General features: G+C 35.1%; 1 protein-coding gene across 8 annotated transcripts in view; it reads right to left on the bottom strand.

The window, feature by feature from the left end:
* Positions 1-15917, bottom strand: part of LOC123557705 (protein furry-like) — a 114382-nt gene that overhangs the window by 13324 nt on the left and 85141 nt on the right. For 6 of the 8 annotated variants that reach the window (XM_053544067.1, XM_053544068.1, XM_053544071.1 and 3 more), the window contains 6 exons: positions 14628-14718; positions 13752-13849; positions 12581-12598; positions 3103-3312; positions 2158-2282; positions 1152-1374 (listed from right to left, as the gene is read on the bottom strand). In XM_053544067.1, the coding sequence (XP_053400042.1) occupies positions 1152-1374; positions 2158-2282; positions 3103-3312; positions 12581-12598; positions 13752-13849; positions 14628-14718 (765 nt within the window). Of the gene's footprint in view, positions 1-638; positions 767-1151; positions 1375-2157; positions 2283-3102; positions 3313-12580; positions 12599-13751; positions 13850-14627; positions 14719-15917 lie in introns of all 8 variants that reach the window. The other 2 variants (XR_008371081.1, XM_053544069.1) reach the window with 2 other exon arrangements.

Raw genomic sequence — 15917 nt, 5'->3', positions numbered from 1 at the left:
ATTAAAATTGTTATAGAATTCAAACTGTATTAGTTCTCAAGCCGTGTTGAAAATTTGAAGCGATTATATTAAAAAATGAATGCAGTATGCGTGTTTTTTGTGTCAAAAGTAACCGCAATGTAAATTAGATATTACGATAGGGCGCACGTGCTAGTGGAATGGAAAATTACCAGCATGACGTTTTGATATTTTTAGAATTCGCGGGTAAATTCCAGTCAATCCAGGTAATTTTGCCTGATGTAATTTCTCAATTTGGTAAAGTTACCACGTAAAAACCACTCGCCCGATCGGTGGAGTAGTCCATTCGTGTTATACTGACTTTAACTTGCCAATGCTTATAACTGTAGAATGCCTTACTTAAGGCAAAATCAACTTTCGTTTTGTGAATTCGCCGATATGGGTACGATTGTTCCTCCTATTTTTCACTTTTAAGGGTTTTATTTTATTTGAAGAGCGTGACTGAAAATTGGTTGACCGTCGGTCTACCCAACTTTTGATAGTTAGTAGACCTGCCGATATTTTGGTTGCGTCGGTCCAACGGTCCACCGCTAAGGTCGAAGCCTGATTTCACTGTACTTACTGTTCTTATTATAGTCAATGTTTAAATTTGATAAGAGTGGAACAGAAGTACAAAATACCAGTAGATGTTGCATGTTTTTGTAACATTTGATCACCATGTGAACCAGGAGGCAAATTCTTCGGGCATTTTGTTCTCTACCAACGCAGCCTCAGCATTTCCGTTCTTCTCGGACTGAACTCTGACACACTAAAATCATAGAATTGTTCTCTACCTGAAGTAACTTGGTTCCAAGATTATAAAAGTGAGTTTGGATACCAGTCTCAGAATTCTACTTTGTCACTGGTCAATTTCAGAATTCTGCTTTGTCATTCAATTTGGTCAATTTCAGAATTCTGCTTTGTCACTGGTCAATTTCAGAATTCTGCTTTGTCACTGGTCAATTTAAAGACTGACCTGAAAATCAACCAATCATTTGCTGGAGCTTTGAAGCTGGTCACCAATCTCAATTTTATGATCTTGGATTTGTACTAAGAAGTCTGATCAAGACTGGTTGAGACCGGATGACAATTACCAAAACTAAAAAGATACAAAGTTTTTTCGGAAGAAATATGAACATTAGACAGCTACATACTCTGTACAGCCTGGGAAAGATCTGTGACGTATAGACTGTATTGGTAACAGATGACTCGGAGATGACCTTTGACACATGTTGTTTCCACATTTCATCCACCTCCTCACCTTGGTTCATCAAGTACACATAACTGATGAGAAAGTTTGGGAATGTTACTGAGGAAGCACTAGCTCCAAGGTCAACCAAGTCTGGATCATCACTGCAGATACTGTCAACACTGTGTCTGAAATGAATGGGAAAATGTTTTTTTTCTAACACATGTAGTATAGTAAATTCTCTTGGTTCATTTGGTTTCATAAATTGTAAAATCTTTTTATATATCATAAAAATGAAGTTACTTGATTTTGATCAAAACAGCTATTTTGTGTGGGTATGAATTCACAGTGTTCAACTTTTTAACACAAATGGAAATTTCCTTGTTTGCCGGATTTAATTTCGTGGACTGATGTAACCAAGAAATCCAGGCAAATCAGACCCCAATGAATATTTTAGACCCCAATGAATATTTCAAAGTAACTCTGTATTATATTGCTTTTGAGTTTTATTTTACGGCATCCTCAATAAAAAATTCATTAACATTTTCTGACTATACTGAATGTAAGTGAACTCATGTCTCATGAAAATGTAATAAATTTTTTTACAGAGAAGTATAAATTCTGAAATTAATCTTATGACTTTGATTCAACTTTTGTTTAACAAAATTCGAATTTTTTTCACCATCATCCCCATTAAAACAATTATAAAATTGCATATTTGAATCACTGGGTACTACCGGATGGGTACAGAGTATTACCAGTACTATCACAGGCACTACCTGTAGTTAGACATCCACTTTGACATCGATTCCATCAAATGACAAATAAATAAAGTGACTATCTTCTTTTACTGCTTCAGTTTAATGATTATTTTCAAACAAACGACTGTTTTCCACTCAAGGAACTAATTCCTTATAATTCAGTCAAGGGTTTATTTACTGCAATGAATCAATCAAGAGAATATTTCTTACACAGATTCAGTTAAGGGACTATTTTCTTGTTCCTCCATCAGTCCAGGATTCTGTATAACAATTACACTGCTTGCACATGGTGTTACACTTCTATGATGGGGCTCCTCAGGTGTCGATGAAACAGACTGAATAAAACAGGAAATTCACAAAAATCAAACTCATGCTTAGAAAATGATTGCTTTGTCCAAGTCTTAACACTTAAGACTTCTTACTGTCTCTTTTTTCAGTGAAATATTTGCTTGAATACATTAGGTCTTCATTCTTGAAATTGTGAAAGTTTTCATACACTTAAAACTTGTTTTCTTACAGAAATATTTTTAAGATAATATTTATTTTTGATCTTTTAGTATCCCTTAATTTAATTTAACTGAAATAAACTATGTTGTATTTGTATATTCTGTTATTTTTTACCTTTTTTACACAATACAGTTATTAGAAATAAACAAGAGCACTGCCTAAATGCATATCAGAGTTTTGGTTCTTGGACTACACCGTCAACTAATGATGACAAAAAAGTGTACAAAGTTTCAAAGCTGTATGTCTTATAGCTTTTCAGAAAAGGTGGACCTAAACAAAAAATTTAACAAAGAAACTAAAATTTTCTAAGTACAAAAAGGGCCATAGTTCTAACAAAATGCAAATTAGAGTCATTGTTCTTGGCCTACTAAGTCATCTAATGATGATAAACAAGTGTGCAAAGTTTCAAAGCTGCAGCTCTTATAGTTTTTGAGAAAAGGCGGACCTAAACAAAAATTTTAACCAAGAAACTAAAGTTTTCTAAATACAAGAATGGCCATAATTCTGACAAAATGCAAAAATGAGTTATGATTCTTGGCATGCAATATTAGATATACACAAAACAAAACTTTTCAGATGATGTTAGAAAGCAGCTGTAATTTAAAAACAAAGACCAAAAAATGGCTTGGAAGGAATTTAGGTGCTTACCTCCCTTCCTGACAATGTCTCTCTGTCAATATTTATACTCTCTGTTGATACACCATGACCTGGGATCTCAGTCAGCGACAACTTGCCAATCAGGTTCAGATCTGGCGTGCTGCCAAACTGCGAGGACCTGTGTCGTGAATGGTCAGGGTCCGGTGAGTCATTGAGAGACTGCCGTCTGCTATGATCAAATGAGGTGAAATAATCATTGTCCTGAAATTCAGTATAAACCTTTATAAAATTTTATCTACACACAGACTGCACATTAACAAGATAAAAAAAAACATGAAACATACCCGGTACAGTATGAATAACTTTACATGGACAAATCACGTTACATTTCTTGAACTAATCATGTTATTTTTTAAACCAATCATGATACTTTTCATGCACCAATCTAGTTACTTTTGGACCAATCACATCACTTTTCATTAACCAATCACTTAACTTTTCATGGACCAATCAGGACCAGTCACATCACTTTTGTGCCAATCATGTAACTTTTCCTGGACAAATAATGTTACTTCTGGAATGGTTGCAAAACTTTTCATGGACCAAGCACAGTATATTTTAACAAATGAATGAAAAAATATGATGCAACAAAATCATACATACAAAAAGCAGTCATTTACAAACCTAGAGCAAGTACTAAAAGCAAAAACAGCCCCATACATATAATGTACCCTTTCACCATACTAAAATCTTGGCATTATCTTTATACTGCCAATTTACCTATATACCCAACATGAATCTATTTTCATGAAATGACCAATTTACTCACTTTCAGTACTACTGCAGTATGCTTAACTTTCATTAAAATATTTTATTATAAGATATCGATTTGAATTTACTAATCAAATCCTCATCAAATAAACAAAATTGAGCCGCGACATGAGAAAACCAACATAATGGGTTTGCGACAAGCATGGATCCAGACCAACCTGCGCATCCGCGCAATCTGGTCAGCATCCATGCTGTTCGCTTTTAAAGCCTACTGCAATTAGAGAAACCATTAGCGAACAGCATGGATATTGACCAGACTGCTGGATGCGCATGCTGGTCTGGATCCATGCTGGTCGCAAACCCATTATGTCGATTTTCTCATGGCGCGGCTCAAATGATCTTTGTTCGTTTGGAAATCAGATAATTCCAAAACCACCCTTTGCTTAAATTTATTGTCAGGTCTCAGAAAAATCTCTACATAATGTATATTGCTCGGTGGCTTGAAGTGCCAGTAACCCAAACAAATTTTGCCAGTCCCACTGAGGTTGTGTGAATGAAGTTCAACTGTATTCAACTTAACTTAATATATAAGTGTACATATAAGAGCTGAAGTCTTATTTAGTAAATGCCAGTTGTTTAAAACTTCCACTTCTTTTAAATGGCATTAGATATATATATATATATATATATATATATATACACAGTTGAATATCGTTACCTCGATATCGGTTAGCTCGATACTCCGGTTAAAGCACGATGTGTTTTAGTCTGTCCCGATTTTTCCCTATATATTTTAATGTAATTATTTATCATTACCTCGATATGATTAGCTCGATATTTTGTTTAGCTCCATGAGATTTTTCAGTCCCGTCAACTTACCTGTAATGTTGTTACACCTGGTTTCGTCAATATCACAGTGTGTCAAAAATATCCATGTTATTTGTAAGGTGTGAAAAGCAACCTATTGTTGTCTGGCGCTGTATTAATCATAATCAAGTTAGTTTGTGTGTTTGTTATTTAATCTTTAATCCAATTCAAATGTTAGGAAGTTTGCATTTAATTCCTAATAATTAGTCCTGTAAAACAGCGTGCAAGCGGACAACTTGTTTTCAAATATAACAACTAATTTGGATGAAATATTTTTCTGTATCTGCCATTTAGGATTGTGTAACAATATGCGTATTTAACAGGCAAATTTTCGTTACCGTAACAGAAGCACAGTCAAAATGACTACTCAACTAGGAACATTACAGCTGCATTCAGACTTGTTTATGGAAACAATAAAAAAGCTAATGTTTACACGTATATTTTGAAAAATTTAAAAGTTAAATGTATGTATGTACTATTTAATTAAGATGTTTATTTGTCAATAAAATTAAAATCGTATTTACGTGTTATACTATTTCTTTCCCTTTTCAAACCCTCTGAAAAAAGCATTGGATATAGTGACAATATAGATGTCCGACGCAAGTACAAAGTAGTCCCAGATAATCGATATCGTTACGTCGAACTTCGGATACGTCGATGCAATTTTTACAGTCCCTTGAATATCGAGGTAACGGTATTCGACTGTATATATATGTATATACGGTGTTTACTTATATGTTGATCAGCATGTAGTAATTTAAAAATTACACACAATACTGCTCATGCACACAAACATTTTGAACCAATTAGAATGCTTGAATTCCGTATTGGCCCTGCTTTTCTTGTATTGGCCCTGATTTTCTCTTATTGGCTCAGTTATGCTTTGTATTAGCTCTACTTGTTTCATATGTTGTGAGCAGTTGAACTAATACAGTGTGCAATATTGTAAATTGATAATAATTTTTCATATTTTCCAATATGAAATTTGGAAATAATATATCTTTAAGATCACAACAAGAAGTAATGTAGCTAGAACTGTTTCAAAAATAAAAATATATTAACTTTACTAGGCCAATCAAGCAGATACATATAGAATTTGCAATACCAGATTCACAAGCAGACTGATTACATTTTCTACCAAATAACTGAAACAATAACATGTATAATTCTGTTTTCTTCACAAGTATGATTTCCCATTGTTTTATTAGGCCTTTTATTTTTGATTTTTCGGTTTACGGAACCGCCGCTCAAAAAAACAAGTTTTCAGAAAAAAAATAAAATTGGAAAAACATAATTTTTTTATTCTCTCCGCTTTGACATGAAAACTTGCAGAAGAAAAAATGCATCGCGTATTCCAAAAAGGAAAAAAAAGTCTCGTTCTTCGAATACCCATCACGGCGAACGAGTCAAATCAACATTAGGAATTCCTATAATTCTATTTTTAAACTTCATATCTTATGCATGACGTAAACGTCCAATTAAAATTTCCGATATATACTGCGCCCAATCACCATGCTTGTTACGCAATTTACGAAACGTTTAAAAATGGCTGCGCCCAGGCTGTATTATTTCCAAAGTTTTGAAGTAATTTTAATGAAAATGCAAGAACATTCAAAGTTGCGACGTAGTGCTTTCCTGAATAAATGGCCAATTGTCGGTGATGCTTATTATGGTGATTCTATGCACCGTTTATTACGCGAACTTGAGGGCATTTTTTCTCGAAAAATGTAATTTAAATACACAATGATTACAGTAATTTTGTTTGATGATATAAACTGGTATTGTAAGGCCCGGCAAGCAAACGTTTAGCCTGCACAGCTTTTTGGCGTCCGGTAACCCGTTTGTTTATAAGTTATGAATTACACTCGAAACCCGTTATAACGCTACTCAATATACCGCGGTATTCGTTATAACGCTGTATTGTCTTGGCTCCCAAATTTTAGAGGGTAAAAAAAATCAAAAAAAAAAAAAAAAAAAAAAAAAAAAAAAAAAAATCCGCAGATGTTATTTAATTTGATCATAACCAGCCTTAAAACTACATCTACCTGTGTAAATTAACACCTTTCCATGACAGCTGTGACAAAAATCAATAATCGCTGCTAGCTTACTTGTTTGCTATCACCTTTGTTAAAGTTTCAATACATGTACACCTGTGACAATTAGGCAATCAGTATCGTGTCAAAATTAAAGTGTTTGCATTAACAAGCGTGGAAAATCGGTCAGTCAACTATCAAACCGTTTAAGTTTGCACCAATTAAGCGGATGACATTAACACTCGAGTGAATAAAAATCGAACAACAGGCCCAGTTGGGGCCAGTTATGTAATAAAATGCAGCCGTTTATCATAATCATCATTCTCGGTTCGTTGGAATTTGCGAAAGCCATATTGAGAATTCTCCCTTTTTAATATCGTATATTAAGGACGGCGATTTAACAATTTTCTATCTTATTTATCGATTTTCTTCATGTATTCAAAATTATTATTTTTTAGACTGGCGTTTTTTCTCTTTTAGTTACATAAACCCACAGTGCATTGCGTATGTAATTCTCATGACAGCGCACTCCTCACACAGCGTTATACATGTTTACTTCTGGGATAAACAGTTTCAAATTTCTTTTAGAATCACGACAAAATGAGAAGATGACACAGCATTATAATTCTTTTAATGTATTTTTCAGTAGCATTTAAGGTAAATAAATGTCCCGTTTATACGATTCTTTTTTCTTATTAACATAAAACAGCGTCCAAAATACGTCTAATACATTACCGATGGGTGGGGTATTGCATTTACCGCTGATATGATCAACCCGCGTTATAAATTTAACCCCGCTAGATCCGCGGGTCTCGAATCTTGGACCCCGATGACAGCGTTATAACGGGGTCTCAGTGTACGTTTTTTTTTTAATGAAATTATTGTACGTTATATATTATAATATTAACATCACATTAATGTTGATTATAGATGAAATTACTGTCTTTTCCAACGTTGATGTGCAGCAGATGTGGCAAGACAAATATTGACTAACAGAATTTTCAAAGATCATTGCAAAGATGAACTGTTGCATTACATTAGGCCTATTCATAAAATAAATTAACAAATGCCAAGAAAACCATAAGAGGAAAGGCAAGGCTTCCAGTTAACAGACGGGCAGAACATAGGCTAGGTGTCTGTTTACCAGATGGCTAGACACTTCCTATTCCTAACACTTAAAAAGATAATTGCTTATTAGGCACAATGCAGTGTATGTTGTCATATAGTTGTACCCCTAAGTTTCAGACTGGGTCAATAAACAGCCAAGATGCTTGATAGCTGCTGAGTGTAAAATCATATATCCATGGGTTTAAGATCTGACAGTGTTGTTCAAATGTGGGGAATATTAGATTCTCCCATCTGTTGTTTTAACACAAGGTATTAATTTCAGTCAGTGTTTAACATATGACTTCTATGTCTGGAGCCACTCATGTGAGAATATATGCAGTTTTTATGTATAGTACAGTCCTTTCAAGAAAAATGTTACAGCTAACTGCCCAGCTGTATATTAATGTAATTTCACAGAAATACAAAGACAACATTTTTTCTCAAGCAGCTATGACAAGCCCCAAGGCTCATTTTTAATCAAATATAACCAAGGTCACAGGTATTTTTGCAGGAAAAAGCATACAATTTGGGAAAGAAGATTATAACATGCAGCCTGTGTGATGTTGTGTAGAATTTACCCATATTCCTTTCAAAAGTCCGTTTCCTACGGAGAAAAAAAATCCTGATTCTGTTTTTTAATTTTATTTTTTTTTTCCCTCCTCCTACAACCATGTCATCCTGGCGGTTCGTAAACCAAAAAATAAAAAAATAAAGGTCTTAGCTTAAAAATGAATACTGGAAATTGTTTTGTTTCTTAGGCATAAAGTCTGATGTTTTGGCCGAAACAACTATATCATGGTGGCTTAAATTAATAGATTTTAAAATTGAAAGACAAAATAAATAGAGAATCTATGAATTTCCTTTGTCCATTGTTATGAAAATGAGTCCTCCCATGAACATCAATGATTTCACAAAGTATTCACAAAACATTAATGAACTACCTTAATAATGTTCCCTTATTAACCCTCTCTAGCAAATGACCCTTCCTGCAATATTTTCCACACATACAAAGCTAACTGAGGTCATGTTAGTAAGGGAACACCAGCATTATGATGTGTTGTTAGTGTTAAAATCCATTAATTATTAGTTAGACTGATAGTGAACTAAACAAGTGGGTCATGATGACCCTATATCGCTCGTCTGTTAAACTTGGCCTTAGAATCATTGAGATAAATATTCTGACTAAGTTTCATGAAGATAGGGTCATAGAGTGTTAACAAGCTTTTCCTTTGATATGAGTGGTCAACTTGTTTTTGACCCCAAACAACCCAGTTCTGAACTTGGCATGGGATTCATTAAGATAAACATTCTTACCAAGTTTCATAAAATAGAGTCATAAATATGGCCCATAGGGCGAAAACAAGCTTTCCCTTTGATTTGACCATGTGACCTAATTTTTGACCCCAAATAACCTAGTTTCAAACTTGGCCTAGAAAAAATCACCAAGATAAACATTTTGACCAAGTTTCATGAAGATAGGGTCATAAATATGGCCCACAGAATGTTTACAAGCTTTTCCTTAGTGGGTGACCTAGTTTTTGTCCCAGTTTCAAACTTGGCCTAGGAATCATCAAGATAAACATTCTTACTAAGTTACATTAAAATAGATTCATAAATGTGGCATCTAAGGTGTTAACAAGCTTTTCCTTTGATTTGACCTAGTGACCTAGTTTTTGACCTGACATGACCCAGTGTCAAACTTGGCCTAGTGACCATCAAGATAAACACTCTATGCAAGTTTGTATCGAATCAAAGCATAAATGAAACCTCTATATGACTGAAAGGGTCAAAATAGAAAATTTTGCCCCATTCAGGGGCAGCAACTCTAGAACCCATGACAGAATCTAAGCAAACCATAAATGAAGTCTATATTGCTGCAAAGATTTTGGCCCTTTAAGGGGCCATAATTCTGGAACCCATAATGGGATATGGCCAATTTTAGAAAGGAACCAAGATATTATGCCAATACAAGTTGTGTGCAAGTTTAATTAAAATCCATTGCAAAATGTGGTCTCTATTGTGTTCATAAGCCAAAATAGCAAATTTTGGCCCTTTAATGGGCCATAACTCTGGAACCCATGATGGGATCTGGCCAATTTTTGGAAGGAACCGAGATATTATGCCAATACAAGTTGTGTGCAAGTTTGATTAAACTGATTGCAAATGTGGTCTCTATCGTGTTCACAAGAAATTGTAAATGGACAACTGACAGACTGATGATAGACGGACGGACGGACAAAATGAGATCACAAAAGCTCACCCTGTCACTACATGACAGGTGAGCTAAAAAAAACAAGGCAGTCTGAAAGACAGCTAAATCCCCCACCACTGCTACGGATAGTGAAAGGGTAAAACCTTTGAATTTAGCTGTGACCTTGACCTTGAACTGACATGGCTGACTCATGAATTCTGCACAACGTCTTGATGAGGTGATCATTTGACCAAAGTTTCATGAAAATCCTTCAAGGGGTTTAGGAGATACAGAGCTGAAACCTTTGACCTTCAGTTGTGACCTTGACCTTGATTTGACATGGCTGACTCATGAGTTTTTGATGAGGTGATCATTTGACCCAAGTTTGATGAAAATCCTTCAAGGGGTTAAGGAGATACAGAGTGGACACCAAATGGAAGGCTCAAACCTTTGACCCTTAGTTGTGACCTTGACCTTGAGCTGGCATGGTTGACTCATAATTTCTGCACATCGTTCTGATGAGGTAATCATTTGACCCAAGTTTTATAAAATTCCTTTAAGGGGTTTAGGAGATATAGAGCGGACACAAAATGGAAGGCTCAACCCTTTGACCTTCAGTTGTGACCTTGAGCCGACATGGCTGACTCATAAATTCTGCACATCGCCTTGATGAGGTGATCATTTGACCCAAGTTTGATGAAAATCCTTCAAGGGGTTTAGGAGATATAGAGCGGACACAAAATGGAAGGTTCAAACTTTTGACCCTAAGTTGTGACCTTGACCTTGAGCCGGCATGACTGACTCATGGGCTCTGCACATCGTCTTGATGAGGTGATCATTTGACCCAAGTTTTATAAAATTCCTTCAAGGGGTTTAAGAGATATAGAGCGGAAAAAAAATGGAAGGCTCAAACCTTTGATCTTGAGTTGTGACCTTGACCTTGAGCCGGCATGGCTGACTCATGGGTTCTGCACATCGTCTTGATGAGGTGATCATTTGACCCAAGTTTTATAAAATTCCTTCAAGGGGTTTAGGAGATATAGAGCGGACACAAAATGGCAGGCTCAAACCTTTGACCTCGAGTTGTGACCTTGACCTTGAACCGACAAGGCTGACTCATGGGTTCTGCACATCGTCTTGATGAGATGATCATTTGACCCAAGTTTCATGAAAATCCTTCAAGGGGTTTAGGAGATATGGACCGGACACGATTTTGTTACAGACGGAAGGACGGACGCAGACCATTCCTATAATCCCTCCGCCACGGCGGGGAATAAAACAAGAGCTGTCGGAGGACAGCAACGCTCGACTATTCAACAGCCTTGTCAATTGAATGAATATAAAAGTCGAAAAAGGGGCATAATTTTGTAAAAATGGGAAAAAGAGTTAAGGAACCTTCACAGTGCTTATCAGCTCATGACAGTTAACAAGTGTGAAAAGTTTCAATCCATTCCCATTAGTGGATACTGGGATACCAGCTTACATACAAAAACTTAACCAAAAACTGCTAAGTCAGAAAAAGGGGCATAATTTTGAAAAAATGCAAAGTAGAGTTATGGGACCTGCACATTGCATGTCAAATTATGACAGTGAACAAGTGTGTGAAGTTTCAATCCATTCCCATTTGTGGGTACAGAGATACCAGCTTACATACAAAACCTTAACCAAGAATTTCTAAGTCGAAAAAGGGGCATAATTTTGTAAAAAGGAAAAACAGAGTTATGGAACCTGTGCAATGTAGGTCAGTTTATCACAGTGAATAAGTGTGTGAAGTTTCAATCCATTCCCACAAGTGGTTACTGAGATACCAGCTTACATACAAAACCTTAACCAAGAATTTCTAAGTCGAAAAAGGGGCATAATTTTGTAAAAAAGCAAAATAGAGTTATGGAACCTGTGCAGTGTAGGTCAGTTTATCACTGTGAATAAGTGTGTGAAGTTTCAATCCATTCCCACAAGTGGTTACTGAGATACCAGCTTACATACAAAACCTTAACCAAATCGGGACGCGGACGCGGATGCGGACGCGGACGCCGACGCATGGGTGAGTCCAATAGCTCACTATTCTTTGAATAGTCGAGCTAAAAATGTTTAAAAGAACAAAAACAATTTCTACAGGTTTATCGAATTAGTTTTGCAAAAATATAGTGCCCCCCTGGGGTGTTAATAAGGGAACATATGGTAATTAAGGCATGCCTATATAAGTGACTGCTTCATCACTTTAATTTTTTGTTACACACACATTTTCAATCAATGTAAGACATCAAATATTTCTCCATTCTGACATGTAAAGTGTCACATTATTTGTGTGACGTCATTACTAGTATAAATGCGTATGTAACAAAAGATAATTAGCTCTCGATTTATGCACTCAATCTTCCAATGGCAATACTGCACTCCTAAAGTCGAGCAATATCTCCATTGCAGATCCTGTACATATTTTTCAATTTATCTTTTAACCTGTGAATATTTTAGGGTTAAAGTCAATTTATGGTGCTAAAATGTGTGTGTTATGGGATAATGTGTGTAAGCCCTCCTGGATAATATATGTGAAACTTACATGCAAGTTAGTTTGGTACTGAAAACAATCAATACAAATCGATAAATCAAATTATATTACTTAAATACCTAAATACTGTGAAATCATTTTTATTCGCGTAGGACGAAATTTCGCGTATTTCACGCTAGGACCAATGCACGAATTTAAGATCCCGCTATTATTATTTTTTAATTTCATTTTTTCATTTCTAAAATTGAAAATGCGCGAATTAAAGCCCGCGTGAAACAGCCCTTTTTCACGTTTGCGCGAAATTTCATGCCAGTGAATTTAAATGATTTCACAGTATAAGAGATTGTGATACAATAAACAGCATGCAAGTACCGCTTTAACAAACCGACCAAGTTAAGTATAACACATCTAATAAAGGCCTTCTCCATAATAAATACCACCCCAACCCCTATCCACACCCCACAACCCTGTCCAAGTCACATTTTCAACAGGTGAGTACCAGTACTATGGTAGTGTTGTAACTGTTAAAATTCATTCATTCAGAAGTTGAACATACAGTTTATACCCCATAATAAAAAAAGTTTAAAACAATTTTTAAGGGCATTAATTTACGCCACTCACACCCCGTTTTTGCAAAAATGTAACACCCCATGGACGTTAATAAGGAAATACATGTATACAGTACAAAATGTAGTTATTAAATGCAGGTAGGTAACAGTTTCTGCTTCCAAATTGCTTGAAAACAATTTCACAAATCACAGATTTATCTCACATCCTAGTGACTGTAGCATGCACCCTCTATCTTTAGACAATACATAATGTGGATAATCATAGATAGTGATTATTTTGTGTTAATTGTTAAGCTGAAATTCAGTACAGTGACGATATTGACAAACTGAAGAAAGTTTTCAAATCTGAAGTTAAACATACTGGAAAAACCAAAACCCTTTCAAGAACAATGAAAGCCAGAAGAAAGCAAGATGACTTATACAGGTACTTATTACATTTTCAAGTAACCGTAGCTACGTTTAGATATGTAATAAACAACTCATTTCAACGGCAATGACGTTCTTTATGTGGTTATAAGCATTCCTATGCCTATATTGGCACTCTGACTATGCCCTCAATACAGGCTTAGCCTTGCAAATAACCAATTAGGCCCAACATTGCTGTTTATTAAGTATACTACATAGACCAGATTTATACATGAGATTCTACTTACATCATACTCGGCCTCGTACTCCCCAAGAAAGTCGAAGTTCTTGATTGTCATCTTCACCATGTCCAGACCATTACTGTCTACACTGTATATACCATCAGCTGAAAATTAGGTAAAATAAACATACAGAACTGCTTTTTGCAGTGTGAAAAAAATATCTTTCTCAGCAACCCTTTAAAATATTTTTTTCCTTTACTTTTTCAAGGTACATGTCATTACTTTATAATTAATATTTGTTTTTTCTTACATAGTGTCTTTAAAGAAGCTGTTTTGTTCATCTGATAAGTGCAGAGTGTGTAGCTAACTTTATTTCTTGTACCTGTAGTTGCCCACATGAAAGAAAGATATCACTTTTAACTTATTGGAGGAAACTGCAAAATGCAGAAAAACCTTCAATTGCAGAGGCTTCCCCCTAGTTCTTTGACCTGCAGGATGTAAAACACACTACACAGGTCCTCGATTTAAAGTGACATCTGAAAAACTATAAGTAACTTAATATGAAGCGTCCAGCCTCTTAAATATTGGAGCCGCGTCATGAGAAAACCAACATAGTGGCTTTGCGACCAGCATGGATCCAGACCAGCCTGCGCATCCACGCAGTCTGGTCAGGATCCATGCTGTTTGCTAACGGTTTCTCTAATTGCAATAGACATTGAAAGTGAACAGCATGGATCCTGACCAGACTGCACGGATGTGCAGGCTGGTCTGGATCCATGCTGGTCACAAAGTCACTATGTTGGTTTTCTCATGGCATGGCTCATTTTTAAAAAATTTTCATTTTGAGTATTTTCAACACTTGCACCAGACAGACTGAGATGCTAGGGATTCCAGTTTAGGAACGACAACAGTGAAAAACAGTATTAAGCCTGAACAACTTACAGGACTGAGCAATGTCAGGTATTGAATCCTCGCCACTAGACGCAATACTCTGCTGATGATCCAGGGTATCACTTGATTGGCTAAATATAACCTGAAAATAGTAACACAAAATGGATAGCCCTAAAATTCTGGAAATATTGACACCACAGAACTTTCACTATACAACAAACAGTATACATCCTATAAAGCAAATTGTATTTGCAACAATGTTATTTTTATATTTTTTTAACCATTAGCCTGCTGGCGGCAAGTGATTTAGCCTTTACGACCAATACAAACACATTTTTTTCTTTTACTTGCACCATATTTCAGTTTTCTATGGCAATTATTTAAGCAATTTAAGCAATTTTGAGACGAAGTTCGAGAAAAACAATATTTAACTACAAAATCTAGTCTTCAAAAAACAGAATTAAAATCTAGTACAAAGATTAAAGAATGCTCTAGAAACTTTACCACTACATTTTCTATTAGTGAGTGATATATTCTCTGTATTCAAATGTGACCACAGAAAAAAGTAACAGCATAATGGTGAAGTAATGAAACACGTCTAAATATCTAAAAGAGTATACTAAACAGAGGTTTGTGGAAAACATAATATAGTATACATTTTTTTTTACAATCTACATGACTTTAATAAAGAGAATTTTGCAGAAAATTTTAGATTTAACCATTTTCTTTACCCTTTTTTAAATTTTTTAACTGAAAAATAACCACCTTATTCAATCCAAAAACCAACATAACATCTTATTCTAGAGTAACATAGGGTAATATGTATACATATAATTACATAATAAACATTTTTAAACTCTTGACTATTTAAAGAGAATTTTGCAGAAAAAAATTAAGGTTTAAACATTTTCACTGACATTTTCACTGAAAAATAATCACCTTAAATCCAAAACCCAACATAAGATCTTATTCTAGAGTAACACAGGGTAACATACATTTAATTACAAAACAGATAATTTATTTTATTCTTGACTATTTAAAAATAAACCAGTTCCAGGGTTGAAGCATAACATATACAAATAGGTAACACAGTGCAAACAAAAGGTCCCAGGACTCTTTTATTACAAAAAAAAATAAAAATCCTTAAATCATTTCACTTGCAATGCACAAAAAATACTTTACAAAGTAAGTTGGAAATTGTTTAAATTTTGTCGGGCAATTTAATTCTAAAGTCTGCCCTTAGGTAAAAAAAAGTCTGCAATCAGAAAGCAACTTCTTCACACTTACACTGGTAAAATAAAGGAAGCCTCTCAAACTTAATTAAAAACTGGTACTGTAAAA

This window comes from Mercenaria mercenaria, chromosome 5 (genome assembly GCF_021730395.1).
Source record: "Mercenaria mercenaria strain notata chromosome 5, MADL_Memer_1, whole genome shotgun sequence".
Lineage (NCBI taxonomy): Eukaryota > Metazoa > Mollusca > Bivalvia > Venerida > Veneridae > Mercenaria > Mercenaria mercenaria.
This window is presented reverse-complemented; position numbering and strand designations above follow the sequence as displayed.